We start from the raw sequence: 16,242 nt of genomic DNA, 5'->3' as shown, positions 1-16,242 counted from the left end.
GCTATGTTGCTCTTCCAGACACATGTCTTCGCCTTCCTCTCCGGGCCCAGAGGCAGATAAAGAGTTCCCCCTCTTCACTGGAGCTCGGCGGGCACCATTAGAGGGGCTAAGTTGACTGAGGCCCATTGAGCTGGATAGGATCATAAATCCACTGTGAAAGAGGAAGGGAGGTTAGGAAGGAGGGATGTAGCCGCCTCGGGGACACTCAGGATGCTTTTATTAGCGGCTGTTCTCCCTCACTAGTCTCTCTGTTGAACAGCAGCATCAACATGCATGAAGGAATGACTGAAAATGAACTACAGTGTTCAGGAAGGACCATGTCGATGAGGTGTAGCTGATTGATTTGTGTCTTATGTAGAAGAGGTCAACATCCTTTAGCAACATGGGCACTTTCTGAAACACTTGGTAGTGGGATTGATTTTGGTGATGGTGATGAATAATATGTCATTAACTAGCGTGTGTTTGTTTGGCCTCACGTACTGTATGTGTGTGAGGACTCGGAGCAGGAGGGAGTGCTGGTTAAACACAAGGTTGGCAGAGTTTCATGAAATCTGACGGAGCGCTGCTCTGAGGCTTTCCATAACTCTCTATGTAATCATCTGCCCTGAGGACGAGCTGCTTTACATATGAGCACCACGAGCCTAACAAAGTATATGACGTTACATCCTAAAACTACAAATACTTTGAAAAACAATTCAATTAAAGAAATCCCATTTTCAAAGCAGAGAGAGAGCGATTGAATTCATTCCTTCTTTGCTTTGATTTATTGGAAAGGTCTGATTATCTTCTTCTAATGAATGAAATAAAACACTCAGATTTTAATTGATTTGTCTTGGCTTGAACTCAAACGTATAATCCTGCTGTAATTATAATAAAATCTGCTTGCTGCCAGATCCGTTGCCATCTGTTCTTTTTGACTTAATATCTTGTTTTCTTCCTTCCCTCCTCCCTTCTTGTCGGCAGGGTTTTGAGGACACAGTCTCTTGAATGGTATTATAACAACGTGAAGAGTCGCTTCAAGAGGTTCGGCAGCGCCAAGGTTCTGAAGACTCTGTACAGGAAGCACATCATCGAGAGAGGGGCGCTCTCCGATCTGCCCGGTAACTCGCTCACTTTCTAATCAAATCTTTGTTACACTGCCAAGCCTTTGCTGTTTATTTTGTATATTTTAATCAATCTCATTTGCCTCATTCTGATTGCAGAGCAGCCTTGTGTCACGTTTTCATAAATGCTGGTTTGAGGCTTCACGTGGACATTTGGAGGAAACACCGTCACTTGATTGCTCATTATTGTGTTGAATGATCACTCATTGTGCTTCTCACTGGCATGTAGACACAAAGCTTTTCAAACACACGCATCCAGGGTTAGGCACTTTTATTTACCCGTGTATATTTGATGTGGGGAAACCCCCTTTTACTCCACGGCTGCAGATTGATTTTGTAAAAGCTCTTGTGTTTGAACGGGAGTCGGTGATAGTGACGGGCTCCTTCTCGTCCTGCATGGTAATCCCCGCGGGGGCTCTCAGGCCACTTTGCGTCCTCTGTGAGTTGTTCCTGTGCCGCCGCGCAGCTTTGATCCTGCTCCAGATAACATTGTTTTGACCCGGCTGCAACATGATCGGTCTGCTTCTGTCGCGGGATACGAGGCATTATTTTAAAAAAAAAATACATGGGATTAAAAAGATGCAGAGGGGGATAAATCAGGCCAGACTTTGAGCAGGAGTGGATCAGGTTAGAATGAGGGCATGTTGAGGGACACAATGGACGTTTATTTCATCTGCAATGTTTACGTTTGTTGGCCTGTTTAAAGACAAGAAGAACCACCAGTCAAACAATGCATTGAAATATAACATGCTGCCTGTTATTATTATAATCATTTCCTTTCGCAGACAGCACGTCTAGCCAGGATCAAATAGCCAGATTTAGCTCGCTGGGAATCTGAAAATATGTTGGTCAGAAAGAGGCTTTAGTCTAATAACATGATTCGTTGGTTCACATCCGTATTGTCCCGTGAGAGGGATTTGGAAAACATGGAAACACTACAAGGGGGCAGACCTTTCCATTATTAAAATATTGTGTGTGTCCGAGTGTCCGCCCTGTGATTCAGAACCGCTCCAACATATTTCTGGGCTTTTGAAAGGTTTAATGCTTCGGTTGTTTTTGAAAGCCAAACTGTGTGTATTAGTTATATCCTGCAATAAGGAAGACGAAACTAAAGGGATATAATAGCTTAGTTTATTGACTTTACTAACTTGATGGTAGCTTCATCTCAGGTGTTTGAGTGGATACAAATCTCTCTTTACTCCATCAATCATCCATATTCCTGATGTCCTCTTGTCTCCTCTCCTCACCTGTCCTCCTGTCCTTTCCTTTCCTTTCTTGTACTCTCTTCTCCTTCCTCAATTATTTTTCCTTCCCTTTTCTTATTCCTTTCATTTCGTTGCATTTAATTTAATTTCCTTATTTATCTCTCCTCTCCTCTCCTCTCCTCTCCTCTCCTCTCCTCTCCTCTCCTCTCCTCTCTCCTCCTCTCCTCTCCTCTCCTCTCCTCTCCTCTCCTCTCTCCTCTCCTCTCCTCTCCTCTCCTCTCCTCTCCTCTCCTCTCTCCTCCTCTCTCCTCCTCTCCTCTCCTCTCTCCTCCTCTCTCCTCCTCTCTCCTCCTCTCCTCTCTCCTCCTCTCCTCTCTCTCCTCTCCTCTCCTCTCCTCCTCTCCTCCTCTCCTCTCCTCTTCCTCTCCTCTCCTCTCCTCTCCTCTCCTCTCCTCTCTCGTCCTCTCCTCTCCTCTCCTCTCCTCTCCTCGTCCTCTCTCCTCTCCTCTCCTCTCCTCTCCTCTCCTCTCCTCTCCTCTCCTCCTCCTCTCCTCTCTCTCCTCTCTCCTCCTCTCCTCTCCTCCTCTCCTCCTCTCCCTGCTCCTCCTCTTCCTCCTCCTCTCCTCCTCTCCTCTCCTCTCTCTCCTCTCCTCTCCTCTCCTCTCCTCTCCTCTCCTCTCCTCCTGTCTCTTACATCACTGGATGGAGGAGGGAGGATTATTCTCTGCTGGTCTCTCTCGGCTCACATGAGCAGATTAAAACTCTTCCAATTCTCAAACGCTTGCATCGTAGTACCCGCTACCTGTGTGTGTGTGTGTGTGTGTGTGTGTGTGTGTGTGTGTGTGTGTGTGTGTGTGTGTGTGTGTGTGTGTGTGTGTGTGTGTGTGTGTGTGTGTGTGTGTGTGTGTGTGTGTGTGTGTGTGTGTGTGTGTGTGTGTGTGTGTGTGTGTGTGTGTGTGTGTGTGTGTGTGTGTGTGTGTGTGTGTGTGTGTGTGTGTGTGTGTGTGTGTGTGTGTGTGTGTGTGTGTGTGTGTGTGTGTGTGTGTGTGTGTGTGTGTGTGTGTGTGTGTGTGTGTGTGTGTGTGTGTGTGTGTGTGTGTGTGTGTGTGTGTGTGTGTGTGTGTGTGTGTGTGTGTGTGTGTGTGTGTGTGTGTGTGTGTGTGTGTGTGTGTGTGTGTGTGTGTGCCTATATCAGATTGAAATGAAAGCGATTGAGAAAATGTAAAAGACGCCGATATTGGAGCTGTCACAACATGATTGAATTTAAATGTATTTGGATGAAAATGCCCTTTTTAAAGCTCTTCTGTCAAGTGTTTCAACAAGCTTATAATGGCAACAGATTAGCGTGATTAGATCAGGAACGTCTCCTGCTTTTAAATGAACTGATAATGAGATTTCACTGAAGGAAGTGAATCAGCTGTAGATTGGGATACAAAATAAATGAGATAAAGATGTTGCTCATTAACAAACTAACGTTGCATCATCATCACTTAGTCGACTGAGCGCCAACACGCTGCTCTGCCAGGGTCTTAACACCTCATTCAGGAACAGCAGCCGCAGGAATGTCAAACATTTCCATATGTGGAATATAGGCGGCCTCTAATACGCGTGCTAGTAAAGTTCCGTTTTTTATTATCACCGAGGCGCCGATGCTTGTGAAATGAATTCTGTAGGCGTGTGAAGTGGCGGCTGATGTGACAGCAGTGAGGGAGATGTGACCGTTTTACATTCATCACGTTCCCCAGAGAGAGAGAGAGAGAGAGAGAGTGACCTTCAGACCGACAGGAAGACAACACAGAGACATTTGTACTTTCCTGTCAAACATCTGCGCTACCAGGCAGTGATGATGCGGCTGTGTTACTGATATCCTTCCACCGGGGGACTATGTGTCCGAGAGGAGAAAGAGATTCAACCAGAGTTGGAGGAAGAAGTAGCAACTGTATCATTCCTGCTGGTATATAAATGCTAACTCCTATACACAGTAGGTCTGAATACATACAGAAGAGGATGGGATGTTTTACAGCAACAGAGAGCATTGTGGGGGTTTGTCACCTCTCCAGTACACACTGGGTGTTTCTCAATCGCGAGTAAAGCTGCTTCCGAGCCACTATTTCAAGCATACCACGTCATCGAGTGCCGCCGAAGTACTGTTCCAATCTCCAGCATACTTGGAAATCTACCGAGCCCGGCGTACTCCGTTTGGAGAAATATCGAGGCTGCACATGAGTAGACTCCGCGGTCTTAAAATCCCCACAATGCTTTGCGCACGGACCAATTTCCCCAAATCTGTGGCGGAAGATGTAAGAGGCGGGGCCTCTCATATGACGCACACCTGCACACTTGCTAGCGTGTTCCACTCTTTGTTTTCCGAATACCAGGAAGTATTCTTGACTCGCTTCTGAAGCAAGATGCTCGGCAGACATGTGCTACCAAGCAAGCGTACTCGCGATTGAGAAACACCCAGAGTTTACTCTTTGTCTAATCGGGACTTGAACCAGCGACCCTTCGGTTCCCATGCCAAGATCTTGTACTAGCATAAGTAGAAATAATGTGCTATTACTTCAATACATTAGTGTAGAGATAGTAAGTCCTGCATTCAAAATCTTACTGAAGCATAAGTATAAAGCTTAAACATATACTTTTACTACTCAATATGACCCATTTCAAAATGATATGTGAAGGTGGAGTTAATTGGATGTCTTTATGTAGTGCTGTGTAGCTTAAAGTAATCATATCAGTAATCTGAATCTGCATAACTCAAGTTAATGTTTTGAAGTAAAAGCACATTATTTCCTTAGTGTCTGTGACCGTGGACTTAAGATGGAAAATATCTGGAAACCTATTGCACTTTCTTTAAAGCGGCTGAATTTCCCTTTTTCTTTTTAAATCTAATTTGAGTAGGTCATTAAGTGGACGGGCAGATGCCAGGCACTGATCCGAGGAACTATTCAATTAGTAATTAATGCCTTGGCTGCAGTATGGCATGAAGTGTTTACTCATGCATTAATGCTTCCTGAACACACTCAGCCTTTGGTGCACATGTCAACACACTAAATTAAGATTAGAAATTAGATTTGAAATTAGATTGCTGTGTGGTTGGGGTAAAAGGGTAGAGTAAATGAAGCTTATTTATAGAATTATAATAACATCACTGCACATGTCTGAACACATTCTTGGCGTTATTAGTATTGAATAAATAATTGTTTACAAGGAAGAAATCAACATGATGTCATTAAGTTAGATTAGGAGATTGATACGACTGTAATGTCTTTTAGGCTTTCCTACATTTCTGAAGCTACCACCAGCTGCTACTTTTCTTATCTTAGCACAAAGACTGTCTCCGTTGTTGAATCTTTACAAAATCAAATAATATAAGACCAACACATGGTCGTTTTCTGGGTGACAACACTTCAGGTTTTTACACTTTGGGATTCGTACTGATCAACAAACCAGGGATTTCCTCCGACCCATTCGAGCTCACAGTTTCCCCCTGGTTACTGTTTTCGTGCTTAACTAATCTTCATATTTTTGACAAGTTAGTGAATGTGTTTACTTCCTTAAAGAGTGTTATATTAGAAGACATTTCTGACTCACTGTACTCGTATGCTTAGATTTGGCTGTACACTTGATCCAGGAGGTATTATGTTTATTTCCCTCGTGATATATTGGCACCGAGACACCTTTTAATTTTAATAACAGCTCAGCTATTTAAAAATCTCCATCAGTGTGTATTTTTGTACATCACTGAAGTCTGGCTTCATGGTAAACCATCATAAAATCCTCCATGAAATTCAACATGAGTCCTTGAAGTATCAAAAGCAGGAATGAGGATGATTTCCCCCCCCTCTTTTTATAACTTAAATCTCATTCATTTCAAACAGGGATTACTCTTCTCCCACCTTTATCCTGCCTTTTGTGTTTGCTGTCACATCCCTCAAAGTGTTTGTCGCTCTCTTCTCACCGATCAAATAAGACGACAGCGACTCGAGAGATTCGATTCAAACACATTATAACCTTTAGACCCGCTGATATCTCAGGAGGGAGAAGTGAAAGGGAGAAGAGGAGAAGCAGTGTTGGGTTTCTGAGGCTTTCTATGTCTGTCTTTTTCAAGTTATGATGTCCTCAACTACACCTGAAATAGGGCTGTGCAATTAATCGTATTTTAATCGCAATTACGATTTTGGCCTGCCACAATTACGAAAACAACATAATCGAAAAAAACGATTATTTTGCTTTGCTAGGTTGTGACAGTGCACTGCAACATATTTGATCAAATGTATTTGTATTTATCATATTTATATATGTTTAGTACCTTGTTGAAGTGCGCTCCAAAATATTTGTTGATCTTGTTTATTGGTATTTATTATTTTGATATTATTTATGTAACATTTATTTTTGTATTGGTTTTTCAGTTGAATTATACGTTCAGGGAAATCAACAGTTAAAAAGATACTGTTCAAATTATTATTTGTATTTAAAAGTTCAATAAATGGATGTTTTCAAAGTCAATGAATAATCGTATTTAATAATCGTGATATCAATTATTGACCAAAATGATCGTGATTATGATTTTTGCCATAATCGCACAGCCCTAACCTGAAAGCATCGGAGCATGCAGTGATGCACAGATGAAAAAACATACATTATTAGTCTTTGTATTTAATGCACAATACCTGTATGCTTGTGTTTTTACACTCTGCAGGTTTGATTTGTGTGCATTTGTTACCTACCCAAAGTTGAGAAAATATAATCCATACTCCAGAGCAGGGGTGCCCACACTTTTTCAGCTTGGGAGCTACTTTTAAAATGACCAAGCCCAAATGATCTACCTACAGGGTAGTCTGTGTCGCGAGCGCGTGGAGGGGGGGGCTAGTGGACTAAACGGCGGATAAACTGTGGCGCGCTTACAATAATTGCGCCAAATAAGCGCATAATAGTGTGCCGCATTTGCGCTTCAGAGGAGGTGAGGCCCCCTCATAACTGCATGAACCCGTATGGCACGATACAACTCAGACTGGCTTACCTCTACGTCAATCAAATGCCAAAGTAAAAAAGAAAAAATGTCAATGCCATGTGATCTACCCACACTACCTTTGCGATATTGGGCACCCCTGCTCTAGAGTTTACAAATCAATTTGTCCAGAATTGGTGGTTTACTTACGAATTATTTAACTGTATTTTTAGTTGGGATCTAGATTTCAGTGTTTCTCCATCATATGGTTTTCTGACCTTCACTTTTGGGTTGCGTTTATGGGCTGTAAGTCTGACCTGTCTGTCTCCATTTGAGCTGCTGACATGTTTCCATCAATAAGCGTTTCTTTGCGAGAAAAAAACCCAAATGATATAGAATAAAATATATCCAAATATACACTGTTAATAAAAGCTTGCAAGTGGGATCATTGTTCAGTGTTTCCATAGATTGCCCTTAAATCTATAAATGTGTTTCTGGAGCTCTTCCTCTTTTGCCAAACCTTAATTTTGCTCGTTGCATCACTACCCTTTTATGTCGGCCAACCAAGGTCAGATAATGATTCCCTACCTCATTTACATTTTTCTAGCTGTGGGGAAATTCTTTTACGGCTACTGTATGTGGGGCAGCATACCTAATGAATATAAATGCTTCCATGAAAACTGGTATAACTGTATCAAGAAAGTAGACGAGGAAAAGAGGGCATTACATGACAAGTGAGCGTTTTGCTGATTTAATCTAGTAAGCCAGTTCCAGATTAATGTGAACACTGCCCTTGTCGTTCCCCCCCGCCAAAATAAGAGTAAACAAAACACAAGGACCCCCTGATTCACCTCTCTTAGTAGATTTGTAAAAGAACTCGGAGCTGTGTTGTCGGAGCGTTCCTCTCCTTCTCTGAGCTGAAGGCCGGTGACTCAGAGTGCAGCGCTCTGTCTGCAGGGATTGGAGACCGCGATGTTAAACAGGAACCCAGAGCCAGGGCTGTCGCTAAAAAGCAAACAGCTACAGGGTCCGGACCACATCGGTGTCAAGAACAAAAGTGCATCTGTTTGTGTGGAGCGTGTGCAGCCGTGACTGCATGTCAGCTGACTAATGTGTGTGAAATGAACGTCTGACCTTCAAACTCTTTTACTCGTCACCCTTCAATAAAGGGAGCTGAGAACTTCCACATCAACACAATGTGCAATATCATTACCATCATTACAAAACACTCGCTGCTATAGAACATGTGCAATATTATTATTATTAGAATTAGAATTGGGAGGGATGAACCCTTCTGTAATGGTCACACATGCAGAGCACACACAGTGAAATGTGTTATCTGCTTTTAACCCATCCTAGTACCAGGAGTCTAATAATGTGCTATGATAACGTGCAATTATGTATCTGCCACTACGTTTTTTTTCACTACTAAATACTGGTAATATTTACACTAATTATGTGACCGTCTATGTTTCCTGTAGATATTTAATTGCTCTTTTTAGTGTACAGTTTTACTATCATGCTGCTGTGTTTATTGTATTTTTGTAACTCTGGCAAAACAATTTCCTTCCGGATGAATAAAGTCTTATCTTATCTTAACCTTCAGGAGCTGGACCTGACTTTGTCCTACAGTTTGGATTCACAGTGAAGTTCTTATGCCTCGAGTTTGTCTTTTTTCTAATCAGATTAGGATGAGAGGGTGGAACTGGGTATTGATTGACATTTCCCTCTGCATTAGAAGCAGCCGTTGGAACATTTATTTTTCTCCAGGCTGCCCTTTTGAACTTCTGCAGCTTTGTTCTCGCCCCGGGTTCATGCTCTAAAAGGATTATCCCAATCAGACTCCTTTTAAGTCGGGTACAATGGCCCGCAGGTGACAGTAGCTGCATTATGAAAATGGAAAAATGAAATCGTAAGAATGACTGGAGACACTTTGCTCCCTCATTTCACATTCCTCCTCCATCCGTTAAAACTTTAAAGGTCATGTTGGCCCTGGGACCAATTCATTCCTGCCCACACACGCTTGTAAGTGCTGCGTGCATCCCTTAGACGGTCAGTATTACGGATACAAATAACTCATATTTTCAAAAGAGTGTTTCCTAAAGCACCCCATTTTCATTTGACGACATATTTAAATTAAATTGGCATCATCTCGGCAAGAAAGTGACGCTCTTATCTCCCAAATAAAAGAGACCGATGAATTGTTTGTTTACGTTGCGCTCTGGATGTGAACTCACTTTCTGTCTCCTCAGCCGTTGTTCTGAGGACGTTGTTTACGATGCTCTGTGCTGCCAGATGCTGGTTTGTAATTGAAAGAGAACCGTCTGGACTCTTCCTCCTCGTCTCTCTGCTGCCGGCGCTTCAGTACGATCTAAGTGGAGCTTAACTGGCTCATTTATTTATACAGTCTTCTGTTAGTTACCTCTGTGTGTCAGCATATCCTCTCGTAACGACACTCGTTATCACTCTACTAAATCCTCACACTAACTTTCAGCAATTTCCAAACTTTTTCACCAAAACAACAGAGGGTTTATTTTCCATGAAGTGGTCTATTCTCAAAAGTATTTAAAGTTTCACGATTCACAAATGCTAGTTGTTGAAAACAGGTTCAGTGGTAGTTCCCACTATAGCAGTGTCTCCAGAAACACATTTTGCCATGATGACACACACACACACACACACACACACACACACACACACACAGACACAGACACACACACACACACACACACACAGACACACACAGACACACACACACACACACACACACAGACACAGACAGACACACACACACACACACACACACACACACACACACAGACACAGACACACACACACACAGACGCAGACACAGACACAGACACAGACACAGACACAGAGACACACACACACACACACACACACACACACACACACAAAACCAGCTTTGTGTCGCATACATAACTCCAAACATACTTGTACCTTTTCCATTTTGACAGAGAGGTCAGGGAGTTCTCCCACTCTTCTTTCACACAGACACACAATCAGGAAACAACACACACACACACACACACACACACACACACACACACACACACACACACACACACACACACAGGCCACCGCTGTCGTCTGTGTAGTTACTATGGCAATATCGAGCGATTTCCTCCTCCACTCTTCAGAGCGGCAGGACGGCAAGTGGTGAGGGACAAAGGTGTGAGGGTGTTCATAGAGGGGAAATGCAGAAGTTGGATTAGGGACACACACACACACACTCACACTTTCACACACACACACACACACACACACACACACACACACACACACACACTCACACTCACACATAATGACAAAGCAGAAGTGCCAAAAACATTGCTCTGTTTTTTCACACTAGTCATTGTTTCATTTCTGCCGTGTCAGATATTGCTCGTTGATGAACAGCAGGTGTGAGTATAACAATTACAAACACAACAATGATGTGGTGTCCTCACACTCAGTGATCACTGTCATCTTAAAAAAGCTGTCAAGACATTTCATCTAGAGCCTTTTCATATTACAGACTGTCCCTTTATGAACAGCTGAAACCAAAGAAACAATATTTTACCAAAAAACGAATAAACAATAGTATAATACTAATATTGTTAGTGTAATCTTTTTCTGACACAAACAACAAATTGGCATTCACAATTAACTAAAATGTTATAAGCAATCAAATGTTCTATTTGGAATTTGAGTTTTTATAATATGATTGAAGGCCAAAACTAGTTGGTAAGCAAATCTGATGAAAAAATTATGTATTTTTGCCCTAAAATATTTTTTATTTTTTTACTGCGTACAAAGGGGCGGGCCCTCCGGCTGCATCTGTTTGATTGACAGGTGACAGCTACACTTTTGGTTATCTCACACACGTTATGTTGTGACAGAGGCTGACGTTAAACTGTGTGTGTGTGTGTGTGTGTGTGTGTGTGTGTGTGTGTGTGTGTGTGTGTGTGTGTGTGTGTGTGTGTGTGTGTGTGTGTGTGTGTGTGTGTGTGTGTGTGTGTGTGTGTGTGTGTGTGTGTGTGTGTGTGTGTGTGTGTGTGTGTGTGGTGTGTGTGGTGTGTGTGTGTTGTGTGTGTGTGTGGTGTGTGTGTGTGTGTGTGTGTGTGTGTGTGTGTGTGTGTGTGTGTGTGTGTGTGTGTGTGTGTGTGTGTGTGTGTGTGTGTGTGTGTGTTCCCTGTGTGCGCGTTCACCTGTGTGTGTGTGTGTGTTCACCTGTGTGTGTGTGTGTGCGTTCACCTGTGTGCGCGTTCACCTGTGTGTGTGTGTGTGTTCACCTGTGTGTGTGTGTGTTCACCTGTGTGCGTTCACCTGTGTGTGTGTGTGTTCACCTGTGTGTGTGTGTGTTCACCTGTGTGCGTTCACCTGTGTGTGTGTGTTCACCTGTGTGTGTGTGTTCACCTGTGTGTGTGTTCACCTGTGTGTGTTCACCTGTGTGTGTGTGCACCTGTGTGTGTGTGCACCTGTGTGTGTGTGCACCTGTGTGTGTTCACCTGTGTGTGTGTTCACCTGTGTGTGTGTTCACCTGTGTGTGTTCACCTGTGTGTGTGCACCTGTGTGTGTGTGTTCACCTGTGTGTGTTCACCTGTGTGTGTGTGCACCTCTGTGTGTGTTCACCTGTGTGTGTTCACCTGTGTGTGTGTTCACCTGTGTGTGTGTTCACCTGTGTGTGTGTGTGTTCACCTGTGTGTGTGTGTGCACCTGTGTGTGTGTTCCTGCGAGGCGGCTCACTTTCCCTGACAGCTCTCCTTCATGTGTCTACATCGTGTCGAGCTGCTGCAGGTCATTTCCCCCCTATTGTCCCCGTCCTCAGTGACTCAGCTCCAGCCAGGCGGGAACAGAGCCGCTCAGACGTGTAATGGTGAGGATTTGTTACAGCGAGCAGCGACTGGGAGTGTGTCTGCTCCCAGTTCTCTGTTCTGTTAACACTCGTTCACACTCCTCCAGCGCTGCACACTGTAATGCCTTTCTTCTATATCGATGACTGTAATAACACACTCTGGGAGTTAGCTGGAAACTTTACAAAGCAATTGGTAGTGTTTTAGCATTGTTCTGAAAGCAGCAGAAGGGTAGAACTGCACTTTAATATCTGTTTATTATTCACAAACATAATCATTTTCATAATATTCATAATATTTCCACGTATTCTCCTCATGTTGTGCAGCAAATCTGACACATTTTGTATTAAAAATATTTGATAAATATTGTCTTTACATATTTTTTTGAAGGCCTAAAATGGATATAAACAAACAAAAAACTATTGTCATCTTTATTTCAATTAGAAATTCCCCTAATAAAAGGCAATGAGTGGGTCGTTCTGTGAATAAAACTTGATTCAAAACTTGGGTTAAATCCCCAAACCATCGTGAATAGTCTATTGCTGCATGCCACACTATTAAAATGTTTTAAAATCTGATAAAAAAATGCTCAAAAATGGTTTAAACAAGGCGTTGTTAGATAGAGCTGTTCCCATTATGTGCAATATAAATCCGAGGAACATGGGAATGTCCCCCGGAGATACGCTGGGCTGCATTAAATCAAACACACACTCTTTAAATCGGAGCTAGTCACATCTTTAGACTCAAGCTGCTGTTAGAGCAGATACTTCATGTACTCAGATGTATAGGAGAATATAAAAATAGTCCTTTCTGGTTGAGTAACAGCATGTCACTGCGTGTCACGGTGGAGAAATGTAGGAGTGTGTGATGGCTGGCTTACTCTGCACTATAACGTCTCAGCGCTTTGACAAACAGCAGCAAACTGAAACACATCTGACAGCCGGCCGTGTTACTGCTGCTGTCAGAGGGAGGACATTAAATGCCAGCTTCTTGCATTTAGATGTGTTTTGCTTCCCTGGCTTCATATGTTCCTGTGTTGGCCTCTCCTGAAATGATTCCATTACATTTATTGCTTTTATATGCTTTCTTTATAAGACATATGCTTGTGGGAGAGGCCCAAGAATGCATCCAATGGCAACATCAATGATCGCTGTGTGTTCAGCTGTGATGTCAGTGAGCTATGGCACAGATCGCTGAGTGGCTCTGGCTCCTTGAAGGCAGACTTTTGCACCAAACCACCACAAGTATTCGTCTGTCTCTGTGCATTCATCCAGAACTGAAACCGGCCCAACAGGACAGGAACAGAAGAGAAGTTGCCAGCCAAGGACAGGAGTCGTGGAGTTTGGCTGTGTTTTGTCAGCAGTTTTGGATCCGGGCCTGTGTTTTGGAAAGGTTTGGCTTGGTTTTGGCTCTGCTTGCTGGATGGAAATGAGCTGGATGGTGGATCTGGAGCCAGTTTACCTTTTTGTGGAGTGACTTTGGACTTATTATGTTTTCTAAGCTGGACATTGCCGGAGAATTACTAATTTGTGTCTTTACTTCTGTTGGAGGTGTTGAATGTGTTTGGGCTAATTAAACAGATTTTGAGACGCCAGACTGACTCTGTCTAGGTTTTAGTTTGGGGGGAGAACTTTATTATTTAGAGGACACACTTAATATATCAGCCACTCTCTTTGCCTTGTTAAATTCCCACAGTCGCTCCCGAAGTTTTACAATGGTAACTAGGCTTAAAATATAAGCTGATTGTTACATATGGTCCAGATCTGTCTGGAGGATCTGTGGTCGCGGGGGGGGGATGGAAACGTACCTGGATCGCGGTCCGTCAGACTAACACCTTGGTGCTTTGCAAATCCCTCTCGTGCACTCTCTGACAGTTTGTCTCTCTAATAACCTACATGTCCAAATCTCTTCATTTCTGCAGATGAAAAGGCTGAATGCAAACCTCAGGAGAAGTGTCTAACACGAGTTAATGGGCCCCTGAGGGAGTGTGTGTGGTTTTGAAGGCGGGGATGTTGTAACCACTACACCTTCTCTGGGCCCTCGCTGCTCTTTAAGTGGAGCTGTGTGAGGATTATAATCACATATTTTCCATCTTGGTTTTACTCTAGATGTTGGAATAAGTTTAAAAAGATACTTACACAACAAATACAGCACTGTAGAGACTTGGCCTGAATGAGGAAGCATGGTGCTCATGATAAGTGTCATTAGTTTGAAAGGTACAAGGAATTATCATGTTTCTTTTTGAACATCATGTTTCTTTGTGTGTGTTCAATAGGGACCGAGTAGAAGACACACAACTCTATGATTCACTAGATGACAAAAAGGAGATGGGAATACAGTTGACAGGATCACAATGAGGAGTTTAGAGACACTGTGCGCTCTGTAACCTACTTTTAATGTGTCAACAGTGCGCAGCTACATTATGAGACGTTATGATACGAGCGGGATATTTTTGCATTTCTGTGACAGGCGTCAGTTTGAAGGCTTTCATCTGAACACTGGGTTTGTCATTCTCTCTCTCTCCGCTTCTTTAGAAAGCAGCGCTCACGAGGGAAGCACCGGCAACGACAACGATGGCAGCGTCTGTGGCAGCGACTCCGCCTTCTACAAACAGAGCGAAGGTGAGAGATGTGTAATTCAGACGCTATTATAATTAACATTAGCTTCTCCGGTTTATAGCTGATCCTCGCCTGCTTTAGTAGCCATATTGCTTTCCATTCGTCCCTTAGAACGGGTAAGCTTTTATAGTTATTGCTCATTCATTGTTGGAGAGCATTCTGCAGAGGGGTGTGTGTAGGGGGGGGTCCCATCAAGTGAATTGAAACACATTAAAAATTCATACGCACACACACACACATAAATCCACAGATGCACATAAAACTGCTGTTGAGAATTAAATGCACACACACGCACAGATAAAGCGAAAGCCTCCTACAGACGTTTAGTCTCACATGCCGGTCAATGCACACACCACACCTGTCTCCCAGTAACACGAGGAGTTTATGCAATGATCAAGATCTGCTGTGTAGCGCGTGAGAAGCCGTGGGATCCGTGTGTTTTTATTACATAATATTATAATTACATTTAGTGGATGCTTTTATCCCAAGCAACGCACAGCAAGTGCATTCAACCATTAAGATGCAAACTCAGAAAAGCAAGAATCCCACGAGTGCATTAGTTTTTAAAAAGTCCAAACTTCCTAAGTGCTACGCAGAGAAGAGAGATGAGGTTTTTATTCATGATGATTGTTTTAATTGGCCGAGCTGCAGTGGAAACAGGTGGGTTTTCAGTCTGCAGTGTAGATGTGTAGAATTTAACTGCAGTGTTCAAATGGACAGTAATAGTATGTTGAAATGTTTTCTATTAAACATGTGTTGTGCAATCATCTAAAGAGATAAACACATTCTAATTTCAGTTAAACTAGGAGTAACATTTGTTGAAATATCGCGACTTAAGTACAACGTTTGAGAACAAAACCATCTAATACTCATATATTCACCAAATAGTGGTTTTCCCTCTCAGATGTATTCACTTAAATACCTTTTTAGCCCAGCAGGGGTGTTCAATTAATTAATTAAAGTCTGTGCAAAATATTGTTCCTTGTGACCCATGAGAGGGGTTGTAATACAGCTGTGGTTAACTGTTTGATCACAGTGGGAGTTAAAGGCGGAGGTAGTTCCTTTGTTAAAGTCACAATACTGTAAAAATACTCTGTTACAAGTCCTTCATTCATAAGCATCAAAATAGACTATAGTAAAAGTACTAATTATGCAGAATGGCTCATTTCAGAATCATATACACATAATTGGACTATAAATATTAATGCATTATTGAAGTATTTTAAAATACTAACAATTCGGATAAACTATTTGTGACATTACTTAAGTGAAGTACGTCAAACTGGTACTTGAGTACATGTACCTCGTTGCATACCACGCTTAGTTAAAGGGAGCTGTAGAAATGTGTGTTAAGGAAGAATGGAGTTTGTAGGGTGTAATATCTCGTGTGTGTGTGTGTGTGTGTGTGTGTGTGTGTGTGTGTGTGTGTGTGTGTGTGTGTGTGTGTGGTGTGTGTGTGTGTGTGTGTGTGTGTGTGTGTGTGTGTGTGTGTGTGTGTGTGTGTGTGTG

The 16,242-nt window shown here is 42.7% G+C and overlaps 1 protein-coding gene across 1 annotated transcript in view; it reads left to right on the top strand.

Moving 5' to 3' along the window:
- LOC117484153 (rab effector MyRIP-like) overlaps positions 1-16,242 on the top strand; it is a 120,216-nt gene that overhangs the window by 83,864 nt on the left and 20,110 nt on the right. The window contains 2 exon segments of the mRNA XM_034132637.1: positions 964-1,100; positions 14,650-14,736. Of these exon segments, the coding sequence (XP_033988528.1) occupies positions 964-1,100; positions 14,650-14,736 (224 nt within the window).

This window comes from Trematomus bernacchii, unplaced genomic scaffold (genome assembly GCF_902827165.1).
Source record: "Trematomus bernacchii unplaced genomic scaffold, fTreBer1.1, whole genome shotgun sequence".
NCBI classification, from domain to species: Eukaryota; Metazoa; Chordata; class Actinopteri; order Perciformes; family Nototheniidae; genus Trematomus; species Trematomus bernacchii.
Note: the sequence above shows the minus strand (reverse complement) of the source record. Positions and strands in the feature narration are given on the sequence as shown.